A 27,210-nucleotide genomic window follows, 5' to 3' on the forward strand; every position below is an offset into this window, starting at 1 on the left:
TGTGGTCTCAGCTCATTTCACCTTGCCTCTGTCTGTTGGTTGATTAGGTTTCTACTCCAAGCAAGATAATTGCAGTAATTCAAGTTTGGATTTAATTTTCAGTGCTTGCATTTGATGGGGAATTATTCTAAATAGACACTGGACTACTTGCCTTTTGAGGTCACAATTGTCATCGCTTTTTTTCATTTTGATGCAAGCAAAACTCCTGTTGATGAATACCCAGTGATTCAAAAGCTTTTTGAGGCAGCTTAATGAGGCCAAAAGCAAATAAGACTAAGAGTCTGAAACCTTGGTTTTGAAATGCTGCCGTCCATCTCTGCAAACGGTCTCTTCTTCCTTCACTCTGATGTTCATTTCTTTGTTCTTCAATCTTATTTTCTTGAACACTTTTTTGTGAGCCACCACCAAAGAGGACTTTGGAGTGAGGTAGGGCCCTAACTGATTAATAAATAAACTGTCATGTGATGTTGAGTGAATTATGACCTCTTGGTGGGGTATGGTTTTCTTGTTTATGTGATAGAACCAATTGAAGCCAACTCTGGCTTCGTGGGTTCTTATGAAGATTAAATAAGATGATGATTATAGGTGGGTACTGTAAAATCTTAAAGTGCTGTATATGTGTAAAGAATTACTTTAATATCAGAATATGGCTAATTACTAACCAGATTCAACTTTCCTTTTCATAGGAAACCAGTAGTCCCCTGCTTATAGTTCAATGCCTGAATATTGTCCATTTGTAATTAGAATCTTGCCTAAATCCTACATATACAAACATTGAGTGTACGTGATCCTACTTCATCCAAATGGACCTTTCCTGTACTTTATTTCCATACATGCCTTGTGTCTGCTTTCCATATTGAGAAAGGGAGAGTTCGCTAATTCATTTATTCATGAAGCAATCATTTTTGAATCTCTCCTCTGTCTACATGTGGGGACACAGAGATGAATTCCCAGTCCCTCCCTCAGGGGGGTTCATGATTTAGCAGACACAACAAACAAGTAGACAGAGACTAATGTTATAAATGCCATAATACCTATATGTATAGGGTGCCACAAAGCAGAGAAGAGGAAACTGACTTTATATGGGGTTGCCAGGGAAGGTTTCTCAGAGGAGATGATGCCTGTGGTAAATCATGAAGAATGAGTAGCTGTTTGCTAGGTGAATGGCATTTGAATTGGAAGGAACAGAATTTTTAAAGGAATAGGAGCTGGAGTGGCTAAAGGATAGGAAGGGTTGTTTTGGAGGAACTGTAAGAACTTTGGGTATGTCTGAAATTCATCGTGTCAGAGGAAGAGTGGTAGGGGTGGGTGACAAGGAAGTCTAGGGCCAGAGAATGGAGGGCTTTGTGATTGTAATGGAGAGCTGCTGAAGAATTTTTAAGAGGGGCATGGTTTGATCAGATTTATGGGTTAGAATTGTAGCAGTGAGCAGAGTAGTTTGATCCCAGGCCAGAGATGAGGCAGAGAAAGCAGTTAGGAGGCTATGGGAAAACTCAGTCAAGAAACAACATAGGAATGGGTGAGTGTCTTAACAACAGGATTATAAAAGAGATATTACAAAAGTAAAACCTGCTATGCTTGGTTACCCCTTGGATGTGGGGTGGGAGGGAGAGAGAAGAATCCAGGATAATGCCCAAGTTTCTGGCTTGGTTTAGTTGGTGAATGGCAGCACCCTTAAGTGCCATGTGCAATAAGAGAAGAGGAACCAGTTTGGGGAGATGAGCTCAATTTAGGGTTTGTTGAGTTTGAGGTCCCTGAGGGGCATCTGGATAGTGCTGTCCATCTATATATGGAGCTTAGAGGAACTATCTAAACTGATAAAAGTAATCAAGATTTTTGAAGTTGTTACAGTTTAGAAATGAGAGCTTTCCCCTGCACTATTCATGTGGCTGTGTCCTGCTCATATTTCAAGACAACAAAATATTATTTTCTTTTTAAGGCCCTCCCTGACCTCCCAACCTCAATTAGCTTTCTCCTTATTACTCTTGTACAGCATTCTGTACTTTTCTTTTATAGCAATGATCAGAATTTATAGCCACATATGTAAGTTGATTGTTTAATGTCTGACTCCTCATTAAACTTTAATTTCCATGTGAGCAAGATCACATCTGCCTTATTTACTACTGTATACCTATAATTTGGCCTAGTAGCATAGTAGATGCTCAAATAACATTTGTTGAATGGATGAATGAAGTCATAAGAGCAAATCTCTAGAAAGAAGATTAAGGAAGAAAATTAGAGAGTATATGACAGAATCTCAAGGAACTCAAATAGTCAGGAAAAGGAAAAGGAAAAGGAAACTGAGAAGGAGCCATCAGATAGGAAGAAGGAAAACCAGGAGAGAAGCCAATGGAAGATTGATGTGTCAAGGCAAAAATGGTCAATAGGGTCAAATACTGGTGTGAGGTCGTATAAAGTAATGACTGAGAAGCAGTGATTGGATATAAAAGTAAGAACATTATTGATGATCTTAGTAAAAGTGATTTTAGTGATATGGTGGAGGTAAAGAGTGAATGGGGACTTCTAGTCAATATGGTGACTTGAGCTATTGCAGAAGCCCCATCCTTCTACAAACATAGAAATAGGGTATAAAATATTACCGTAAGTCTTCAGTAAGACTTGAATTTAAAAACAACAGAATTTAAAAACAACAAAGGAAAATCTCCAGATGATAGAGACAAAGAGACAGTTCAAAGCCAGAGCAAAGTGCAATGGTAGAAGTTAAAGGGCCAACAGAAGAATCATAATTGGGTATATACTCAGGGGCTTGAGTTGAAGCCACAGTCCTGATGCAGAGCACTGAGCTTCCCACATAAAGCAAGGAGCCAAGGAAGTCCTGTCAGGTTCATGACAAATTGCGGCCCAAGGCTTTGTGACATAGAACATAGGTGGAGAACCCATTCTGGGCTGAGAATTTAAGAAGTTAGACCCCCAAATCTCAATTTGTACTAGCAAGCTGGGAAATTAAAATAAAAAATTAACAGTAACCAGGGAAACCCATAGAATGCTGGCAGAGAAAGAACATGAAACTATAGAGATAGATAACTTACTATCCAGGGTTCACATGGAACTTGTAGAGAAAATTACTCTCCTACTGAGGATGGGCCCATAGTCAAATGTATTGAACAAGCAGAGAAATAAACCACTACAGGGAGGGTCAGATGTGACAATAAACAGGGCAGTTTATCCTCCACAAATGCCATATAATAACACAATCTGAAAGAGACTTTTAACATAAAACATCTTCAAAATGTTCAATGGGATAAAGGAAGAAATAGAATCCACAACTTATGAACAGGACATGATGGAAAAAATAGCAGAAATATTTGAAAACATTAAGCCAATTCTAAAAATAATAGGTAATATATAATAAATAAGTCTATTATGATCATATATATGATATATATGATATATACCATATAATACAAATAATAAATATAATATGAATGTGTATCAGTGAAATAAAAACAAAGACAACCAATAGATTAAACCCAGAAAGAGATGGAACTGAGAAAAAGAAGTCAAGAGTAATGAAGGAGAGAGCAAAGTCTAACATGTATCTAATAGATACTTCAGAAGAAGAATATAAAGAAATTTAAGGAGATGCAGCAGTTGAAGAGTTTTGTGTCTAGATTTCCAGAACTGAACAGAAATAATTGAACAATTGAAGGAGTGCACTTTGTTTCAAACAAGATAAATAATAACAAATCCATACCTAGAAAATCCACCATCCGAGAATTTCAAGGAAAATCCTAAAAAGCTTCAAACCTTCTAAAGGGAAATGGAAAAAGCAATCATCAAATTCACATGGAAGGGTAAGGGGCCCCAAACAGCTAAAGCCATCTTGAAAAAAAAATGAAGTTGGAGGATTCACACTTCCCTATCTTAAAACATATTATAAAGCAGCAGTAATCAAAACAGCATCATACTGAGACAAGGACAGATGTATAGACCAATGGAACTGAATTATGAGCTCAGAAATCAACCCTGACATTAATGGCCAACTGATTTTTGACAAGGAGGAGAGAAGGAGGACAAGGAGAAGGAGAAGAAAAGCCACCCCTATCTTGCACCCTATTCAAAAATAAACTCAAAATGGATCAAAGACCTAAATATAAGTGCCAGAAGTCTTCAGGACCTTGTGTTAGGCAATGCTTTGTTAGATTTACACCCAAAGCATAAGCAATGAAAGAAAAAATATATAAATGGGACCTCCTCAAAACTAAATACTTTTGTGCTCCAAAGTAGTTTGTCAAGAAGGTGAAAAAGACAGCCTACTCAATGGGAGAAAAGATTTGAAACCACATGTCCACAATATATAAAGAAATCCTTCAGCTTAACAACAAAAAGACAAGCAAACCAATTTAAAAATGGGTAAAACACTTTAACAGATATCTCTCCAAAGAAGACATAACAAATGGCCAGAAAGTACATGAAGAGATGTTCAACATCATTAGCTGTCAGGGAAATGGAAAACAAAACCACACTTTAGAATGGCTGTTATTAAAAAAAAAAGAAAAGACAGAAAATAGCAAGTATTGGAGAGGAGGTGGAGAAATGGGAACCCTCATTCATTTCTGGTGGCAATTAAATGGTACAATTACTTGGAAGACTGTTTGGCAGTTCCTAATAAAGCTAAGTATACAACTACTATATGTGACCCAGCAATCCCCACTACTAGATATTTACTCAAAAGAATTGCAAGCAGGGACTCGAATAGATATTTTCACACATTGTGACATTATTCAGAATTGCCAAAAGATAGAAGCAACCCTATTGTCCACCAACCAATGAATGGCTAAATAAAATGTAGTGTTTGTGTGTGTGTGTGTATACACACACACACACACACACACACACACAGAGTGGAATATTACTCAGCTGTAAAAAGGAATTTATTTCTGATACATGTAACAACATGGATGAACCTTGAAGGCATCACATGGAGTGAAATAAGCCAGACACAAAAGGACAAATATTGTATGATCTCACTGATTTGAAATAATTAGGGTAAGCAAACTCATAGAGTCAGATAGAGTCAGAATCTAGAAAGTAGTTTACCAGGGGATGGGGTGAGGATATGGAATGGGAGGTTAAGGCTTAAAATGCACAGGATTCCAATTTTAAATGGTGGAAATATTTTAGTAATGGATGGCGGTGATGGTAGCACATTGCTAATGTAATTAATAGCACTGAGATATATATATCTGAATATGATTAAAAAGGGAAATGTTAGATTATATATATGGTAACAGGATAAAAAATTTTAAAAATCCATGGAACTACACTACATAAGTGGTGAACCCTAAGTTAAAATATTGACTATAATGAACAGAACCATTATAAAAATGTGCTATCATCAACTGTAACAAATGTTCCATACCAATGCAAAGGGTTAATAATAGGGTACTATATAGGTATACTATATTTTATGCACGATTTTTCCGTATTCCTACAACCACTCTAATGAAAAGAAGAGAAAACACCTTCTAAAGGGAATACACAGCCTACTTCTAAAATAATGACAATTAGACTAACAGCATATTTCACCTCAGCAACAATAGAAGTAAGACATTGTAATGATAACTTGGTAGCGCTAGCGTAATATAAAATTCTTGCCAAGATGAACTACTATTCAAAAATAAGGGCAAAAAAGGTATAATTTCAGATGCATGAAGATTATACAAATGTACCCTTCTCAGATCCCTGCCAAAATAACTCTTAAAGAATGTGCTTCAGCAAGAAGAAAATTGAGACCAGAATATAGTAGCACACAAGAAGCAATGATCATATATATGATATGGTGAATGGCGAATGTAGGCTAAGGAGGGATTGTTGGCAAAGACAACTTGTTTTCAAGAGGCTTGGCTCTGAAGGGTAAGAAAAATTGGGCGGGGCTGATATATTAATTTTGCCATATTAATAGCAAAATAGCACAGCAAACTCATGTGTACCTGCACTTGCATACACGTTCATAGAACCAGTAGTACGAATCAGCGGATTTTTTTTTTTAATGGAATAACTCTCCAAAGCTGTCCCTTTCCCTGAAGCTACCACACCAGGCTCTTCTGTCATTTCAGATGCTACCATTAGAGGCACTGTTTGGAAGTATAATATTGTCTCCATAAAATTCCTTTTTGAATGAGCGCATTCCCTAGTGTGTGATGAGAACAGATCAGTTGCCCATTAACCCCGCACTGATGAGAATATTTGATTAAGTTGTAGTCTTAATGAGAGCAGTCACCCTGAGATACAGGAAAGGCCCATTTTATTGAAGGAGAAAAATTAGGACAATCTGGAACCTAAAGCTTTGTCTCTTGTCTGACCTGTATACACACACACATACATGCGCGCGAGCACACTATATAGTCTTGGTTCGTTTGTAGTGGAATGGGGTACTGTTTCCTTTACAAGTTCTTTTTTTTTTTTTCATTTTTCTTTTTTTGGCATGGGCAGGCTCTGAGAATCAAACCTAGGTCTCCAGCTCGGCAGGTGAGAATTCTTGCCACTGAGCCAGTGTTGCACCACCCCCTTTACAAGTTCTTTTAAGTATTTTTTTCCCCTTACGTTCAAATGACACCAAGATTTGGGCAGAGAAAGGTGCTGATAGTTTAGGGGCAGGAAGAGGAATACAATGAGTAGGATGATTTTTAATATGTTTTTAATATATTCAAATTCTAACCGAATCCTAGTTGTCCCTCTCCAACAGGAATATTGCAGTCTCCATAGAGGTTTTACTAGAATTACCTGGCTTGGACGGTCATTTCCCTATAATTTTTCATTCATTTCTTAGCTTAAAGTTTTTATCATCATCTTCATCATCATAAAAAATTGTTTAATAACTGCCCACGTGAAAATCGCTGGTCTCCAGGCTCGCTCTATTCATTGCAGGAGGAGAAAGGCTGACTCACTGGCAAGTATGCCAATTTAATTTTCCTTTCGATTGGCATATTTCCAAAGGAATTACTTCTACTAAGCCTTCTGCTGATGGCAGTCATATGTTGATAAGGTACTGTACACTTGAGCACCACCATTGACAATATGTGCTGAACAAAATCAGTAGGCAAAAAGAAGACAATGGGTTTACAAGCAAGGGAAAAAAAGTCACAAACATCAATCTGAATATCTGCTTGGTACATCTGATTTCTCCTAATCCGCAGAATGTTTTATGACCATTCCAGTAACGAACACTTCACAGAAAGTAAGCCCCACGAGAGCAGTTCTGATAGGACACCAGAATTTGCCAAGTAATTTAAAGTGCAGGGGCAGAAAATCCAAGATTTTGTAAATCCTGATGGTTGAGGGATGGTGAGAAGAATCCGGTACCAGGAGTCAGTTCAAACCCAGGTTTGAGGTCTAGCTTTGTGCAATTTCCTCCTTCACATTCCTAGCTCCTCCTTGTTCGCTAAAATTCACCTGCAGTGATATTTTTATTCTGAGGTTGAACCCAATCTCTGCCCTCTTGCCCAGAGAGTTAGCTGTGCCTTTTGGGGTGCTCCCCCAACACTTTGGGCCTTTGATCCTACTCTTACAGTGCTTATCGCATTGGTGTTTTGGTTATTTATTTCTGGCTTTCTTCCACTCGGGGCCTGTGCTGGTCTGAATCTGTGGTGGACCCCAGAAAAGCCATGCCCTTTGATCCTCATTCAGTATTGCTGGGTGGGAGCATTTTGATTGTTTCCATGAAGATGTGACTCACTCAATTGTGGGTAATAACTTTTGATTAGATGATTTCCATGGAGGTGTGTCTCCACCCACTGAAGGTGGAGTTGCTTGCTGGAATCCTTTAAAAGAGGAAACATTTTGGAGAGAGCCCCTTTTGGTAGAGCCACATGAAAGCTAGCAGACGCCGCCATGTTCACCATGTGTCCTTCCAGCAGAGAGAGAAACCCTGACTGTGTTCACCATGTGCCTTCTCACTTGAGAGAGAAACCCTGAACTTCATCGGCCTACTTGAACCAAGGTATCTTTTCCCTGAATGCCTTTGATTGGACATTTCTATAGACTTGTTTTAATTGGACATTTTCTTGGCCTTAGAACTATAAACGAGCAACTTATTAAATTCCCCCTATTAAAAGCCATTCCGTTTCTGGTATATTGCATTCTGGCAGCTAGCAAACCAGAACAGGGCCAGTGACAGTTTATATTGTCTGAAGAGGCTGTAGTTTCGAGAACATGGGATCTGAAGGCGGATTGTGTGCATTTGAATCCTGGCTCTACTACTTTCTACCTGAATGAACCCATTAACTTTTCTTTCTTTCAATTCTTCATCTGTAAATCTCAATTTCTTCATCTGTAAAATGGGGAGAACCTCATCAGGTTGTTGTAAGTATTACATGAATAAACAAGGATAAAGTACTTTGAACAGGGACTGGGACATAGTGCTCAATAAATTATAGCTATTATTACCTTTACATCTTTCAATTCATAGCTTGGCAAATCATTTTCAGTTAAATTAGAATAAATGGATGAATGAATGAATGAATAAAAACAATTGGATGGACAAAAGAACATATGGCCCAGCGTAAAACTTTATTTAACTTCTCTCATCTCAGATCTCCTATCTTTCAAATGAGATCATCAAGTTCTAAAATTGCTTTTGAGGCCTTCAGTGGTTGAAGGAGAAGTTACTAACTAAATAAGTTCGATCTGTTGAATTATACTTTTAGCTGGTTGTCAGAAGGGAAAAGTTTGAGCAAATTATTTAGAATGGATGATGGAGAAATCTCTGATTGTGAAAGGATAGTCATGGGCTTTAGACCATGGAAGTGAATAAACTGCATGTAATATTTTTCTCTCTTTTGGCTGAACTCAAGCTTCCTGTAGTGGAAAGCAGATGGGACTGAAAAGCTTACAGTGTGGAAAGCCAGCTTTTCCTATATGAAAAGAACTGAAAGAATTGAGAGAGCTTTAACTTCTTGTCTCTCTAGTGAGAGAGAATAAAGACCAGAGAGAGTTCTTTGGGTCCCATAGCGTTCCCACATTACGTGAGACAGGCTGTCCTAATATCAAACTATTCCCCGAGCTGGGAAACCAAGAATGAAATTAAGCAGTGATTCATAATTATTTAATTTAGTGAGCAAGGTTTTTATTATGTTTTTATTAAATATCGCTCTAAGAACTTATCATTAAAAGTGTTTTGGACTATGCTTATAACTATGCATAAGGTCATATCATGTCTTATCTAATTAATGATTCACTTTTGTTAAAGAAAGGAAAAACATAACTGAGTTGAATTATCTTCATCTTTTCCAGTTACCCCAGCCAAGAGATAGCCATATCCAGGCACCATTAATTAACATTCCAAATTTCAGCCTTAGCGCCCAGGAGCAAAGGAGTAATATTTAAAAGACTGGCCTTGTACACATAAATGTAATGACTGAGGCTCTGTAGTTTAAATACTGGGACTGACCCTATTAGGAAAGTATAGATATATCACTTAGTCTTTGTAGACCTCAATTTACTTATTTATAAAATGGGCATGATGATACTATACCTACCTTACCAGGTAGTCATGAGGATTAAAGGAAGTGGTGTTGCTTGTCCAGTTATAACAGAATTTATTGAGTGCCATCACCATTTGAAACCCCAGTTTTGGCAACAAAGCGAAAAGCAGGCTGGGGAGTTTTAAAAATACTTTGGGGCATCCACACAGTTCTCAGGTGGAACATGGATCCATGCTTCATTCCCTGCTTAAAATCTGGAGAATACCATTTCCTGTGAATTCAGCAGATTCTCCTGCCTAAATCCTTCCTGATCAATGTCTGAAAAGAGATGTGTTAAGATTCTTAATCTTGAGAAAGCCCTCAGGTATTTTCTGATGACCTCACTGTTCCTTTGAAAAGTAGAAACCCTGGCTAGGAGATTGGTGACATTGGCAAATATGAAATAAACCCCATGTTCCTTAAGGTGGTTGAAAATCCTGCCTCTGAACCTTACACATTTTTGGTCCCCTATAACGTCTCATCATCGAAACCCCTCATTTATGTTTGTTAGCCACAACTCAGCTCATAAAATAGCAACCGGTCCTTCCAGGCCTTCAAATACTATTGAATAAAACTGGCTGGAGCTTCACTCAGGGAAGCTGGTGCTTTCAGGCTGTATTACCACTGAAGCAACCCACATGGTTAAGAATAAATTAATTATATCTACAAAGTATTTCCCACATGCTGAACAAGAGAAACTTTCCCCATAATGGTGTCACTGCCCCTTTTCCTGTGATGACTTCTTGGTTGCAGATCATGGGTATATGAGCAATAGTATAGGTTTTATGACAGAATGAGATCCTTGAAGGAAATTAACCTTTATATACACCTTGTATTCACAAAAGCTTCTATAGAACGGGAATCAGTGATCCATTTAACAACCCTTAATGCAAAGAGAACCTAAGTCCCCACATACTGAAGCTTAAGCTCATTTCCTTGTGTTCTATTCCTATTATCAAGAGAGAAACTTCCACCCCAGCAAGCCCAGATTTTCTTGATTAAATGACCAAGGCAGGTAATCAGAGGCCTTGAACTCTCAATGTTGCAGCTGCCTTGGCTAATTAAATGACCAAGAGCTGAATTCATAGATGTGATTAATACCACCAGGATGCTTTATGGTTTTAATGTTTATAAATTATGACCGAACAATGAAATTTTTATTTTTGTTATAGCAGTTGTCTTCTTATGGATCAGAATTAATCAGTGTTTTCACAACTGATTTTTTGTTTTTACATGGGCAGACACTGGGAAATGAACCCGGGTCTCTGGCATGGCAGGCAAGAACTCTGCCACTGAGCCACCATGTCCCGCCCCCAATTGATATTAAATATAATTCAGGGGTGGCATCAAAAAATTCTTTAGCTTAAGTATTTAGAGAAGGATCTCGGAGAGAAGACATAATGAAGATCGAGACACTATCTTAGTGACATCCAAGCCTGGTCTCAGGACTTCTCATTCTGAATGCAAATAAGGAGTGACGATCAATTTCTAAAAATTGGTCCCCAGACCTTTGTTTCTGAAACATAACTCTCCAAAACATTATGAGTAAGAAAGAGTCTTTGCCAGATTATAGATGTGTCAGGTGATGTTACAGAAGACAACAATCACTCTTTTTGTCCTGGGAATCCTAGTGTGACACTGACATGATTTCTTTAAATTGCATTTTTCTTCTTGCTTGGAAGTAGACGGCAACAGCCTTTGCTAATGGCTTTTTTTCTAATCTCCTCATTTGTATTTCCATCCAGTCGTTTTTCTGGGCTTTTGGATGCAATTAGACAGACCATGAACTACCCAGTCTCTTAAATACCCCATCTCCTGTCCCCATGTTGCTGGACCATGCTTCACCTCTTTTTCCCCTTTGAGCTTACCATTAGTCCTTGTTCTAGTTTGCTAGCTTTCAGAACGTGATATACCAGAAACAGAGCAACTTTGAAAAGGGGGAACTTATTAAGCTGCAAAATTTACAGTTCTAAGGCCATGAGAATGTCCAAATTAAAGCAAGTCTATAAAAACGTCCAAATCAAGGCACCAACAAGAGTTTTACCTTCACTCAAGAAAGGCGGATGAGTTTTTCTTTCTCAACTGAAAAGGCATGTGGCGAACATGGCGACAATCTGCTAGCTTTATCTCCAGGCTTCTTGGTTCATGAAGCTCCCCCAGGATGTTTTCCTTCTTCATCTCCAAAGGTCTCTGGCTGCTTGGGCTCTCTGCTTCATGGTCTTGTGGCTCTGTAGAGCCTCTAAAAAGGGACTCTCTCCAAAATGTTTCCTCTTTTAAAGGATTCCTGTAAATAATTAAGACCCACCTGGAATGGGTGGAGTCACATCTCCCTCTAATCCAAGGTTAATACCCACAATTGGGTGAGTCACATTTCCATGGATATAATTTAGACAAGTTTCCAGCCTATAGTACTGAATAGAGATTAAAAGAATGGCTGCCTCCACAAAATGAGATTAAGATTAGTGCATGGCTTTTCTAGGGTGCACAAATCCTTTCAAACTGGCACGGTCCTCTACCCAATAACTGGCCACTCAGATGTTTTGATGGACTGTTAGTGGAGACAAAGAGCAAACTGGCAAGTGGCTCTGATTATACTTATCTTCATGAAGAAAGGATGTTTGAAATCTCGTTTTCAAGTTAGCAGAGAGACAGCAATTCCTGCTTAAAAGGTACTGAAGCTCCTCCTGATTAGTCTGTCTGGATTCCCTCATTTTCCCTCATCATTGTTACAACTGCATAGGTTTCTGTTTTTTTCCTGGAGATGCTTCTTGAGAGCAGGTCCCTTCAGCTTCCTTACAGCTCATCTGAGGCCTGCCAAAAGAGATTGGGAGAGAATGATCGGAATTCTATGCTCTGATAAACTCACATAACTCTCTCTGAAGAGGCTCCTAAAACTTGGGTCTCAAGTGAACCCACGAGGAGTAGAGCCAAGGGGATTTTGTATTTTTCTTTGGAATCCAATTTAGAGTTTTATGTTCTGGTGGGATGGGAAAGGAAGGAGGGGTAGGTAGAAGGAGCAGAGGCAAGTGTAAAATGGTAAACATATAATCAGCTCTCAGAGCCCGAAGGACCATCTCATCTAGAGGTTTTCAAGTGTCTTGTCTTGGGCAGTGGAATCTTTAAAAAATTTTTTTATATGAAGTCATACAAAGAACCCCAATATGTAAAGTAGATGAAGGCACAGGTTCTATGGTTGGAGCAAGGGGATGGCACTTAAGTCACCTCTACGTGCTCCTAGGGCTTTTATAAATATGAGAAACCTAAGGCCCTGATAGAAGAAATGACATGCCCGTGGTTATACAGCCGTTAGGGGAAGAGAAATGATTAAACTTATGTCTCCTACCCCCTCCCACCCAGTCCAGGACTATTTGGGGGTTGAGTTGGAGAAAGAAGCTAAGAAGGCTTTCTTCCTGAACATGGTCAAGGAAAGAGCTTGGTGTTTAGTACAATGGGGACAGGAGTTCCAGGAGGAGCAGAGGAGAGCATCCAATCCAGCAAAGAGGATTTGGGAGCATTGGGGTTATGCCGAGAGAACTAAAGCTCTAACAGATCAGAAGACCTTCCAAGAAGTCCCATTGCAATGGGACAGAGAGAACTGGAGCGAGCAGGACAGAAGGGGCAAAAAGGAAAGACCAATATGCCTCTTTAGAGTGTGCTACAATTCTGGCTTTCATTATACCTTACGAATGGCTCCCCTTTGGGAATTGAGAGGGGAGCCACTCTCTCTTCTTTGAATTCTGAAAGACCTGAAGAATAGGCACAAGAATTTTGAAGTGATCAAAGCATCTATCTTATTAATGCTTGAGTTGGGTGATATGGTGATAGGAATGGCCTTCCTGCACTTTCCACCCCCCTGGATTAGATTTACACTGTACTCACAGGCCCCCTTGAGTTCTCTTCATGGAGGCCCCCATCTCCAGTCTCACCAATCACTTGTCATTTTTCTCCTGGGCACAGAGATGAAAGAATAAAGAGGGCTATATAGAAAGGCAGAAGTCCCTTTATAGACTCACAGGAATAGGTGGCAGAGGGAGTATATGGTTCTCTCTATATTCCACATTTTCCAAGATTATAATATTTAATTGGAGAGAAATGGGTTAGAGTAAGAGAGGTATATAAATGTGTATAGAGTCATCCAGTTGTCATCTTTGGTCTAGTGGTTCCTTAAGCTCATGATGGCATAGAGTTTAAAATTCTCCTAAGCTTGGCAAGAGTGGGCAGGGGTTGGAAATCGTGCCAATGTAGTTATGTGTCTGCAGTTGTTAATTTTTAATGAGAAGCATCCCCCCCTTCATCATAGATTGCTGAGATTTTTCTCTGTTTACCACTAGTACACACCTCAGAGGGGCCATACCAGGAATCCTGCAGGCATCTGGAAAATACCTTACAGAGGACATTTGCACAAGCAAACAGTGAGAGCTCTCCTGGTTGGGAAGTGGAAGGAAAAGAGTGTGGGGAAACACTCCTCATTTTCTTAGTGTGCTCCCCTCATCCTTCCCAAATTCTAATCCCTACCATGAACCAGAATCTAGTCCTCTTTTAGCTTTGTCATGCCTACTTTGGTTCAGGTTCCCAAGGGGCCACTGGGATTGGTGCTCAGGAGAAGGTAAAAATGTACAGAGAGTGAGCAGAGATCTCTTAACTGTCCATTCCACACCCCGAATATTTGGCCCTGGACAAAGCTTCTTCTGACCCCTCTTTTGGTAAGATTATTTCCCTCTGTGCTTCCTGGAATTTGACTAGCAATTGCATACATTCTGCAGAGGAAAACATCCTTCTAGCTTTCAGAATCCACACAAAAATTAGTCATTCATTCATTCATCAGTTATTTTCAGCAAACATTTATTGAGCATATACCTTGTGCCAGGAACTATGCCAGGTGCTGGGAATATAGTAGTGCCCAAGACCCAGTCCCTATTTTCATGGAGTTTGATGTTCAGTGGGAGCAGACCAGTGGACAGTTGAATTGACTTGAGGTGCTAAATCTCTTTTCTCCCTGGTCCCCCCTCCTTTTTTTGAGGGAGTTGGGGTGAGTCAAAAGCACAAAGGAGTAGGCTAACCTGCAGGGAGTCTCAGACCAGTTAGTATCATTCTCCTGTAACTGTCCTTCTCAGCCCCCCCGCCCCCCTCGCAACCAGCATCCCAGCCTGCTTTGCAAAAACGCAATAGTGCTCCAGAGGGGCAAGAGATATTTCAAGGTCTGGGACAAGTAGAAGGGGAGGTGGCAGAAGCCTTCCCTGTGAAGCAACACAATCCACAGAGGGGTCAGGTGATTCTACTCTGATGGGCTAAGAAACCAGAAAGAGACAAGAAAGGAAGAGCTCTGAATCCCAGGCAGGCTGAGCATCTGGATTTGTATCATATCAACTCTGAAAAGATCTGAAAGGTGGAGGTGAGTGGGTAGGTCCAGTAAAGAATGTGCTGGTAGCTCCAAGACGGAGTAGCCCTTCTCTGGATCCCCAAATTGGGGCTTCTTTCTTGGCCTCAGAAATCATGTAAAATAGCAAAATTATTGAGTCAATTTGAAGGTGGGGATGCAGCTGGATTAGTTCTTGGCCCTCAAAACTCCTTCTTTCTTCTCCTGTAGATTAAAACATAGAACAGAGAGAGGCCAGAACTGGTGAATAATGTGAGGCCAGCAGAAAAGCCTGAATTGGTGAGGCAGGGAGCCCTGTGAAGTGGAGGAGCAGGAAAAAAAAAATACGAGATTGGAGATGGGCCAGAGCTTAAATAAGTAGGCTCGGATATGGTATTTCCCAAATATTGTTTATGGTCCACGACTTGGCCTCTTTGCTTGGATCCAAAACCCGAACAGAGAAATGAGCCGGTGCGAAGCTGATAAGCGGGTTCGGGTCCCGCACAAGTTGGCCTCAAATGAAAAGTCAGCAAAACCACTGGGTGGCAGCGTGGTGTGCGAGTGCAGCTCTGCAGTGCCTGCTGCTGATGCCGTCGCCGCGGGGGCTGAGCCCGTCTGGGAATCCTGGCCTCCTCTCCTTGGATGGCCACAAGTGTCGCCATGTGAAAGACCTCAGAGAGGGTGGGGTGTTAGGGACGTGTTGCTGAGTCCCAGCCTGGGGCTGGGGCTCCAGCCCGGGCGCCATCTGCCCAGCTGAGAGTCAGCCACTAACGAAACCCCACACACACACCCCGCCCCCCGTCGCCGAGCAAACCCCGGTGCCTCCTCCATCGCTGTTTCTTCCCGAAGCTCCTTTCGGGCAGAGGAAGGAAGGAGGCATCGGGTGGTGGGGCAGTGTCTGAGCCCCTACAGGTGTTGTTAGCCCGAGCGGCCCGCCAGGGACTTGGAGGGTGGGGGGTGGGGGGTGGGGGGTTGGGGGGAGGGACTGGTGGGGGCGGCCCGCGGCCTCGGCTCCGGGAGGGAGGGGCCGCCTTGGGAGGGGGCCGGAGGGAGACCGTCGCGCTGTTCGGGAGGGTGCCTGCGGCGGCGAGCGAATTCCTGTGCTGCGACTGTGACGCGCCCTGAGCAGCAGCAGCCGCGGCCGCCGCAGCAGCAGCAGCGACAGCAGCAGCAGCAGCAAGGATGCGAGGCCGTTGTTACCTGTTTGATCCCCGTCGGAAAGCGGCCACCGGCCAACTTTTCCCGATTGGCAGGCCGAGAAGTTGCAAGGACTAGTGGGAGCCTCGGAGGGGGGCCAGGGCGAGGGCGCGCTCCCCCGCGCGCTTCCTCCTCTCCCCCCCTCTCCTGCCACCCTCCCGCCCGCCCGCGCTCGCGGCCTCTCCCCCGCCCGCGCGCTCTCCCTCCGCCCGCCTCCCTCTTCTGGCCCCCTCCGCGAGGCACTGGGCGGGGGGTGCCACGAAACTCCGACCCGAGCCACTTGGACTGGCACAGTGTCCTCGGGGCGCAGGGGCCGAGCGCACGCAGTCGCGCAGCTCTGCCTCCGCCTGCTTGTCTCGCCCGCGATCCGGGCCCGGGGCTGTGGCGTCGGCTCGGACCCAGGCAGCCAGCAGCCCGCACGGGAGCCGGACCACCGCCGGGGGAGCTCGGACGGCATGCTGAGCCCCCTCTTCGGCTGAAGCCGGAGTGCGGAGCCAGCCCGGACGAGCGCCGGCTCCGGAGACCCAGCCGGCGAAGGCGCTAGAGCTAGCGGACAAGGAGCGGAGGAGCGGGAGGCGGCGGCGGCGAACCCAAGAGAGGGGCAGCCAAAGAAGTGGTGGTGGTGGGCGTCGTGGCTATGGCGGCGGCTATCGCCAGCTCGCTGATCCGGCAGAAGAGACAAGCCCGCGAGCGCGAGAAATCCAACGCCTGCAAGTGTGTCAGCAGCCCCAGCAAAGGCAAGACCAGCTGCGACAAAAACAAGTTAAATGTCTTTTCCCGGGTCAAACTCTTCGGCTCCAAGAAGCGGCGCAGGAGGAGACCAGGTCGGAAGGGGCTTTTGGCTTGATTTCCCCTCCCCCCCCCCCCGACTTTGCAAGTGGAGAAGGGGGTGGAGGGGGTGGCGGGGAGGTAAGCGTAGGTGAGTTTGTCGGTGGACCAGCTTGTGCGGATGAGGCCGACTGGCCCGAGTGCCTGTGGAGGAAGGCGATTGCTTCCTCGCCTCCTTCGGAACCGTAACAGACTTGCTGCATTGCAACTGCCCTGGGACAGGGGCAGAGCCCGGGGGGCACAGCCTGTGCGGGAGGCGCGCCCTCAGCTTCAGGCAGGCCACATGTGTGCATGCCCCGAGGGCGCCGGGGAGGTGCGCTCCAGACATGGCTGTTTTGTGTGTGGCGTGAAGATTGCAGCCGCGGAGCTGGGCAGACACGGCTTCCCCCTGGAGAACTTGGGGAATCCCTCTCTTGCCTTGAGGCAGCTTGCGTGTCTGACCCTTCCCCTCCAGCTTCCATCCTCGGAGCGCGGGTAGGGGAGAGGGGAACGGACTTGAGCTTCTGCTGTCTAGGTATTCCGTTTTCTTGGATCACTTTTAGGCTTATCATGACAGACTTGTGGTGCAGCTTTAAAGTGGGTTTATTTGGGGGGGGGGGATTCCTAGAGCTTCGTGGCAAAGAGTTTACGAATTGGGGTTATTTGCTATTAAAATGCAGGATTGAGGAGGAGCTTTAATTCATAACCAGATTGTGGGTCCCTTTGAACCAATTCAATGATAAGAGGAGCGCTATTTTCCGGTGTGCCTGTTGGGGGAAACTCACACAGCTCTAGGTATCAGGTTGCGTCAAAGTAGACCTGCCTGAGAATATGCCGCTTATTTGGCCTTTCCTAACCTAATGAATCCTTTGTACTCTTTTCTTGCCTTCACCTAGATAAATATTATTACCAGAAACTCAGACTTATCTAGAAGCGATCTGTGTGTGTTCTACACACCTGGGATGGAAATGCAGACACACATTTTCTGCTTGCACAAAGTTTTCAATGCATTAGCTCTCAATTAGGCTTGTTTTTTAAAAGGCTTAAGCATTTGAAAGGCGTGATTGCGTGGTCCGAATAATCACATAAATACTATTTCAGCGCAGATGTCTATGTTTGCTGAAAACAAATTTCAGATAGGCAAGCTGTTATTGGTATATTAGGTACTTTATTAAATCTCTGGTGATTTACAACTGAAAAGCATTTAAATTAAGAGTATGTATTTCGGATTATCATATTTCTGATGTTAACTCTGAAGATGAGTATGAACTAGCTTTCTTTACCGCTTACCAACAAAACCCCTGCCCTTTTTGTACCCATTTTCCCTAAGGATAGCCAATATTATGTTGTATGGCAATGTTGGTTGATTTTGTTCCCCTCTTTTTTTTTTTTTTTTTTTGTCTCAAAGGCTCAGTTTTCTAAATCAAGTCCTTTGATGGGATTTTAGGTTATATATGGATTTTCAACCTTTGTAGAATGGAAGACAGTTCATGTTATGGTACCTGCTGTCTAGGTATTCCGTTTTCTTGGATCACTTTTAGGCTTATCATGACAGACTTGTGGTGCAGCTTTGAAGTGGGTTTATTTTGGGGGGGGGATTCCTAGAGCTTCGTGGCAAAGAGTTTACGAATTGGGGTTATTTGCTATTAAAATGCAGGATTGAGGAGGAGCTTTAATTCATAACCAGATTGTGGATCCCTTTGAACCAATTCAATGATAAAGGAAATCTTTGGCAGTGGGTTTTGGGTACCAGGTTGGCAAACCACTCTTAAATTATCTCCTTTTTCGTCCAGGTGAAAAGTGGCACATTATCAAAAGGCAGAATATGCCATTTGCCAACCATTGCATATGCTCAGTGAGACAGGGTACCACTCTGTAAGCAAAAGGACACACTGTCAGAAACTGTAGACGCTGCCAGAAGCTTTAGGACTTGACCAGTTTTGCCAAACCGAAAACACTATTTCTTCAGATTTATTCTAAAACTCGGAATTTGCTTGTTTGTTATGTTTAAAGGGCTCTTTCAAACAGTGTGGCTTAACCTTATTCCACTAAGGTTTGTCAATGAAATTGGAATTTTGACTTTTGAGCCTCTTCACCTGCATACGCACAGCTTGTTAATTGATCCAAACCCTTGTTCTCTTTGCAGAGCCTCAGCTGAAGGGTATAGTTACCAAACTCTATAGCCGACAAGGCTTCCACTTGCAGCTGCAGGCAGACGGAACTATTGATGGCACCAGAGATGAGGACAGCACTTACAGTAAGTCATTGCAAAATAAATAGTATAGCCCAGCATGTTGTTGGCTTTGTGTTCTTTTAAATTTATTTTTATTATTTTTTTTTAGTATACTGCCCTTATGAAATCTTGAAGTGCTTACAAAATACTCATGCAATATGATCCTGGTTATGCAGGTTATCCTAAAGGCAGTTGAACATGAAAATGTCTAAAACAGTGAATTCTAGCAAATACTGTTGACACCATCTGAATAACAGTCCAAATGTCATGTCCATGATCAAGATAGATTTATGGCTGTCCTTTGGATTTCATTACTTTTTCCCACGGAAAATTTACTCACCTACACACTGATCCTGAAATAGCACATCATCTCTAGTCTTAAGAACCGGTCTCTTCCCAAGAGAGAGGAGTGCTTTGCTGCACAAGAATCCATCATTTCAGGTTTTCACTTCTCTTCCCCACCCCCCACCCCATAACTCTAAGACCTTTTGGATTTTAATGTTCTGATATCTCCACAGGTGAATAAAGAGATTTCGTTTAGGATTTTATTTTTAACCACGGTTTAAGCAAAGACCAAATTAGGGGCCGTAATGGTGAACCTAAAAAGGAAACATATAAAAATAAAGTCGGTTTTATTTCTAATTATTGAAGTAATGTGATTCCAAGATGTTACATAACCTTTTCTTACATATGCTCTGTTTATTTGGAATAATAAAAACATCAATACACAAATAGTGAAGCCGCTCTTCAATGACTATAATTGGTCTTTTCTTGCAATTTCCAGATTTCTGCAGCCCTATTAAATGTTCCGTGAGGCTAAAACACTTAGTTCTCACAATTCATTCTGTATTTTCCCCAATTCGTACTGCATTCCCCCCAGATTCTGTTAATTTCCCAGAAATATTCCCATTGCTGGCCGTGAAAACAGCCAACAGTTCTGAAGGCTAACGTGTACTCTACAGCTTTTTCAGAGATTCAAGGCTATAGGCAGCAAAGCAACACGAAGGGTCCCAATGCTAAGTGTTAAAGGGTTTCACACTTTTTAGGAATGCTTCCTGGGCTGATGGCCAAGAGCTGACCTCAAGAGAAAGTCACCTTCAATTACCCTTGAAGAAAGCTCTGTTGGTACTTAGGAGGGAAACATCCATACTAACGGGTTCTTCACTGTTTTGCAAAATCTGTGTTGTTTTTGTGATATTGAAGTTCTACAGTGAGTTTTCTGGATGTTCTTTTATGCATACTCTTGCATAATTGACACAATTAAACAAGTGGAACCAGAGCATTTTATGTAATCCTATGACAGAAATCAGTGCATGGGGTTTGGTAATAAAACATTCCCATACATTGTATGTACATATTGGTGTTTAGAGAAGGGAGTAGGGAAGGAAGCATCTCTGTTTTCCAAAGGGCCTCATTAAAATGGGTCAGTTGGACATTGCTGAGAGGGGGTTCATGATTGCTGCTGCTGAGCCCCACCCAGTTTCCCCCCATTTCAATTTTAACATCTTTTCTAGGTCCAAATTAGAGGAAAAATATTTTGGGTCTAGGGTTCATGTGTGTTTTTTCTGAAAAGAAAGAAAATAGATGATTCATTCTCTGTGTCTTGTGAACAATGATAGATCATATTCATCCTCAGGATGACACTATATGCAATCAGTATAGGACACACACACACACACACACACACACACACACACACACACATGTAAATCAAGCCCCCATTTCTTACTATGGAGCTTTGTGTCAAATAGTAGGTTTTGCTTTTTAATCCCTACATACGCGTAGCTTCTGCCTTTGGTCATCTTATAATCGATTGATGTGGCATGGCATTCTCTATACTAATTTCTCTATTATTATATATGATGTATGCTCCGGGCAACACTTTCAGAAGAAATAGCAAGGGAGTGAGGCTCAACCCCTACCCTGATACCAAGTGTGGCCAGAGACACAGGAACAAGTGTAGCTTCCCATTAAAAATGTTGTATGGCGTAGCCATTATGAAACAAGAATATTTAATAATTAAAATCATCTATCAAAATGGAAGTCTTGCCATCAAAATGTATTTGTCTTTATGTTGAGAGCCAAGTAATTTTCTTGGCATTAATTATTTAATTCATTACTTGAAATGAGAATATAAGTTTTGTCTGCAGTGATCACCCTTTAATTTATATAGTATTTTCCCTAATATGTATTCTTGGTATTTCGTTTGTACTTTTACTATTTTCATTAATTTTTTTATCATTTAGTTCAATTTGAATGGTTTCAGGTCATTTTTTTCTCACATGGCAGGCAAGATCATGATAAATTAGTTCGGTCCAGGTATATCAATTTCCAAAAACATGTGTTTGATATTAGGCGTTTAAACTTACCGTATGTAGATTTATTACAATGGTAAATGGCATTCCAATAAAAGCGTCTTCCGAGCAAATCAGCCATTATAAATTATGTGCTTCCACCTGAAAGGGAAAAAAACGATAGATATTTTATGATAGCAATTTTATTATATCTGCTTTGGATACAGTGAAGGCGATTTTCAAAGAATAGCTTGCCTTTGGTTCAAACCTGCAGTAGCGTTCCAGGTCCAACATGTCACATCTTTACAATTTACATTAAGATATACTTTTATTATTTACTTCTTTTGTGAAATTGACCTCAGCCCAACTGATGGAGAAGCATGGTATCATATTCAGCAAACATTGACTGCCGACTGTGTACATGCCCTGAGGAAAGGGTCCCTTCAGGGAAGAAGAAGTTTGTTTTTATGTAAATACAGCAGAGAACACACGAGAAACAAACATACTTTCATTTATTTACAGCTTCCTCAAAATTGAAAGGAGAAAAGAGATTTTAGGTGTTTATTGAGTGTATTTTATATACACAAGTGAAATCAATTGTTTCCTTCGCATATTTAGAATATTTTTATCTTGATCAAAATTACATCTTAAGTCCATGAGGAAGTACTCTGGTTTTAGGGAAACAAAGGTGATAGGAAGATGCCAATTCTGTCCAAGCACATCCCTGATGTAATTTCTTTGCATTTTTATTCAGATAGACTTTAAAGCAACCCAGTTTATCTTCTGTCTTGGATGTCTAAAGAACAGAAAATATTTGACTAGGATGATCAGCCACTCTCCACTTTTACTGCTCTCATCAAGGTTTTGTTTTGTGATGATGTTTTGAATCAAGCTTCATAGAAATTTATAGTAGAAGATGAACAATTCATGTTCTACTGTATAGTCAATCCCATTATTCAGGAATAGATAATCCTGACAATGGGTTACTGATGTTCTTTGCTTCTCTTACTTCTTCTGTTGTCTGATGTTTGGAATTTTGACGTTTCACTGCTCATTAAAACCCAAATCAAAGAGTAGATAAGGGCACAAGGTGAAAATCAATCTTCACCTTGTGAAGATTGTGAAGGAAATTGATCACTCTCTCTTTCCTTATTACAAGCTACATTAAAACGACTAAGAAGTCCCAGAATATTATAAAAAAGTAGGTTCTAGAAATAGTTCTGAATTTCATTTATCATTCTTTGTCATCTCTTACCCTGACTAAACTAGGATTTGAACATATGCTAGTGTTTTCTTGTCTGCTGTTATGTGGTAGTGTGGCTCTTAAACCAAGCCTATATGGAGGTTTTCCCTTTGTTTTGCTTTGCTTTTTCAGATCTCAGAATTTTAAACTATGACCTTTTATATAATGGGATTGTGTTCGATTCATTTCCCCAAAATATGCTATTATCATGTTTCACCATATGCAGATGGCTATCAATCCACAAATGCGGGTTGAGCAGCTGCTTTGAGCAAGGCATCATCAACCAAAAGAGATATGACATGTCTATGACACACTTATAGATATCAGACTTCTTTCCTGTGTTCTACACTGTCAAATATAACATGAGATTGTGGCTTGCAATCTGTGCAATTACTTTCCTTTACCTCACATAACAGAAGGGCACAGCTTTTAATATGATGCGTATCGAATAAAATGCCTTCAGTGGCATGTGGTAGGAACACTTGTATTTTGAACTGTACAATATGTCCCAGCTCCTCTTTGGTAACACCCTGATTTTAAGGGACTGAGCCATTGTAGGTTCACCAATGAATATTTAGTTCTTATTAATATCTCTCATCCAAATTGTTCTACCTACTGCAGGAGAAAACATACACACACACACACACACACACACACACACACGAGAGATTCCATAAAAACTGTTCATACCCATGGGGTAACTCTTTGACATTCTTGTTCCCAGAAATGATAGCAGCCGAATCTATCATCCTCAGCAAACTTAAACACCAAGGCAAAAAACCATCAACATTGGTCTACGACTCCTGAAAGAAAGGTGCGCAGGCTATTTTCAAAAGATGTGTGTGGCAAGCACTACGTTTTAAAAATGTACCGTTTTATTTTTATTCGGGGTGTGGGAGGGAGTCGACAGCTGGTAAGGGGAGGACACCCACTGGTTTTCTCCAGTGAGTGGTGTGTGATTGTGAGGAGAGCCTAGCTGTAAGTTTCACACAGTCAAGCCTTCAAGTGGAGAACTGAAGGCCTCTATGGCACCAAAAGCCTTGCCCAACACTTGCAACTCTTTTGCAAGTAAAAACCAACCTCTCTCAAGTTCATTATTTTCATTCCGTAACCTTTGCTCCTGGAGACTGGACCCTTCTCAAGCCCATCTTGTAGGTTCTTTAAGAAATACTACTTTGGGAACGTAGGACGGTAAAAGGACTTTTTTTTTTTCTAAGGCCTGCATTTATTTTGGGGTTATTGCATTGGAAACCATACAGATAATTTAAGTGAGGGAGTTGGGCTAGTGATCTCTTGGAAGAGTCTAGCAATCTCTCCCCAGTTGGTTGACCTTAACTATGCCTGTGAATTTCATCAATTAAGTAAGGGAGCAGTTTAAAGTCACAGTTTGTTGACAGATGAAGTGTAGTTTGTCAACAGGTGAAGCTATTTCATGAAGAGACCCATTCCTGGAGCTGGAGCTCTCCAGCAGGATCCAGAATCCCCACTTCTAACACTGAATACAAACCATGGAATTGCACCCGAAGTCTTCCATTTTCTCCAGGGTATCTGAGAAGATGTAGTTATAGCCCCAGTTATGTGACTGCAACCATGATCATGTATTCAACATGAAGAATGAAGCCCTGTCCATCTGTAGCTCTATGTATGCATGTATATATTTTTACATTCTTTTTCATTTCAGCTCTGTTTAACCTCATCCCTGTGGGTCTTCGAGTGGTGGCTATTCAAGGTGTTCAAACCAAGCTGTATTTGGCAATGAACAGCGAGGGATATTTGTACACCTCGGTGAGTCTTCCACTGTGTATGTTCTGACTATTCTCGTTTTCATCTGATACAAAATAAGGTATGTTGCATATGTGTTATCATTGCAGATTTCTGTGATGAGGGAAAGAGTGTTCTTGATGGAAATATATCATTTGAAGGGACCATTGAACTTTCTATGAACACTATGTCTATTATTAATTAATCATTTGACATGAATAATTTTAATATGAAATCAAAGATCCACTGAACATTCTTGTATACGATGTCATTTGGGTTATTTTATTTGGGATATGATCTCACGGTCTGTCTCTCTGTGCAGCTGTGGGAAGTAAGACCATTTCTACAACCCACTGTAACGTGTTTATCCATGTTTATTCCTTTAGAAATTAATGGGATTCCTCCCTCAGATCAATTCTAGGACATAAAGAATAGTCCTAGAAGTGTTTCTAGAGTTTTCTTTATAATCTTTAGTTCAGCTAAGATAAAATTTCAGTCTGTGTCTTTAAATACTATATTTCTGACAAGCACAGTTTAGCCCCTCCTTACACACAAATTCCTCGCTTGGCTTTTTCTTATAAGTTTGGAAGGAATAGAGTGAAAAATAGAACTTTTTTTTTCAGGCAAATTTATAAACAATGTCAGCTATACTTCAATAAGAAACATAGTTCTAAAGTTATGTTTTTAATTTAACATTTACATATAGACAGAAGCCTACGTGGCATGGTACAAGGATTAGGATTTTCATTCCTATCAATAGATCTAGTTTTAGGTTACAAGAGATCATTTAATAGAAGAATATTTTTATCTTTGATTTGAATTCAGGTATTTTAAGGAAAGATTTGGATTTTGAAAGATGAGAAAATTGCTGACCAAACTTCTCACTGTTTAGTCTTGAAGGAATCTGTTACCACCGCTGTAGAAATCTCTGCCTCAAACTGCCTGTGATACTTACCTTTATCCACTGTTCCTCTCTCTGTTCCCGGAATTCATTTCAAAGGCGGGTGTGTAGAAACACTTTTGGCAGACATGATGGAAACCATATTTGATCCCTATTTTTCAGAGGCCAAGATGGGAAAGAGAAGTGGGAAAAGAGTTAAGTCAGACTCCAAAGGACCCATTCACTTGGTAAACCAGGTAGCCCATTTCATGTTAGGATAGAAGATTGTCAGCACAAGCCTCAAACTCTGGTCACTATCAGCATTCCCATCAGACCGTTTCTACTGTCTGGTTGTCTAATAAAAGCGGGGATTTTATTCTTTTTTTATAAATTGAATGAAAGATTTGAACTTCTTGCAGACTCCATGAAATCTGTCGTTTTATTAAGGCAGTGTTATGAAATATTATGAGCGGTAGGAAGAGGGATTTAGTTTTTTCAGATTTGTGCACTAAGGTAAGAAAATTTAATATTGTTGGGCTTTAATTAACCTCATTTCCATCAAAAGACTACCTTATCAGGACCAGAGGCAAAGGTAGGTTTTTAATACAATAAATGGCTGCTTTCTGAAACTATTATGCAGGCATAGAAAGGAAATGGAATATACTAGACGTCTTTTGAGAAGGTAAATGCCAGCCGGTGTAGGAAATAATTATTGGTAAAGCACTGAGATTTTCTCCAGATTGTGATCACTGTTACGGTGGTGTGAAAAAAAAAAACAGGGTGAATTAAACATACACACACACACACACATAGCTTGCAGCCACGTAATTTTTTTAAAGAAATGGAACAACATATTTTGGAAATAATATTTAAGTTTGAGTTGGGGGGAAAAGTCATTTAAATAGGTCAGATGCCAGGTGCCCCCACTCAGGAAAATTAGGGCTTTCTGCATTATTTAGGAAACTGATGTAACAAACAAACTTGCAGACTGTCATTCAATTGGCCATTATTCTAGCAAACTGGGGAGGGTCAGCATGAGCTCATTTCTAAGAAAGGCCTCCAGGGGAATCTGAGAACTGTAGATCAGTGTGTCTTCTTTGCATGCTGGGCAAGACAATAGATGGTAAAATGTGGGACATTTCATAAGCATTACCTATTAAGAAAAAGGATCTTTAAGTAAATGTTTCCTATTAAAGAAAGAAAATGTGTTTTGTTTTAGTTTTTTTTTAACATGGGTAGGCACTGGAACCAAACCAGGGTCTCCGGTATGGCAGGTGAGAATTCTGCCTACTGAGCCACAGTGGCCCACCTGGAAATGTGTTTTGTTAAGAGGAAAAGAAACCTAACTGATAATCCTGGAGTTGGCTAAAGAGAAAAAAGTATCCTGAACCAGGAAAGAAATCTAAGGCTTCTTCTTCAGAATAAATTATCCAGTTCTTCCCATTATTCCTTATTGGTTATGGTTTAGAGTTACTTTACCATGTTGATCACTTCCCTCAACTGGGCACCTTATTTTGTTGTCATCTTATTAAAAGTATGGTGCCCACACCATATTAGTGTAGAGTTTATGCTGATTACTTCAGCAACTTGTGTTACTGAGACCAAAAAGCTCAATGCAATACCGTGCTTCATCAAGGAGCAAGACAACCAAAGAGAAAGGACCATCCTTCCCCTGCACAAAACTATAGCAATTCTGCTACAGGAATACTGTGAAGGTAACTAGAAAAAATAACTATTAGGAAGTCATTGCAAATAATCTTGTGAGAGATGACTAAGGTTCTACCCTAAAGCAGTTACAGTGGAAATGGTTAAAAGGAAATCAGTTCATGAGATATTATGGAGATAGACTCAACGGGATTGGTTGATCGATTAGGTTTGGAAGTAAAGCAGGACCGGGACCACTATATATGGTTGAGCATGTTGGGCACTGCACAAGTGTATGGAGTGCCATTCA

At 41.1% G+C, this 27,210-nt stretch overlaps 1 protein-coding gene across 3 annotated transcripts in view; it reads left to right on the forward strand.

Annotated features, from left to right (window-relative positions):
- FGF13 (fibroblast growth factor 13) overlaps nt 1–27,210 on the forward strand; it is a 564,332-nt gene that overhangs the window by 465,678 nt on the left and 71,444 nt on the right. For 2 of the 3 annotated variants that reach the window (XM_077146184.1, XM_077146186.1), the window contains 2 exons: nt 18,992–19,102; nt 24,297–24,400. In XM_077146184.1, coding sequence (XP_077002299.1) covers nt 18,992–19,102; nt 24,297–24,400 — 215 coding nt within the window. Of the gene's footprint in view, nt 1–16,654; nt 16,863–18,991; nt 19,103–24,296; nt 24,401–27,210 lie in introns of those variants that run through there. The other variant, XM_077146185.1, reaches the window with a different exon arrangement.

The sequence above is a fragment of the Tamandua tetradactyla genome, chromosome X (assembly GCF_023851605.1).
Source record: "Tamandua tetradactyla isolate mTamTet1 chromosome X, mTamTet1.pri, whole genome shotgun sequence".
NCBI classification, from domain to species: domain Eukaryota; kingdom Metazoa; phylum Chordata; class Mammalia; order Pilosa; family Myrmecophagidae; genus Tamandua; species Tamandua tetradactyla.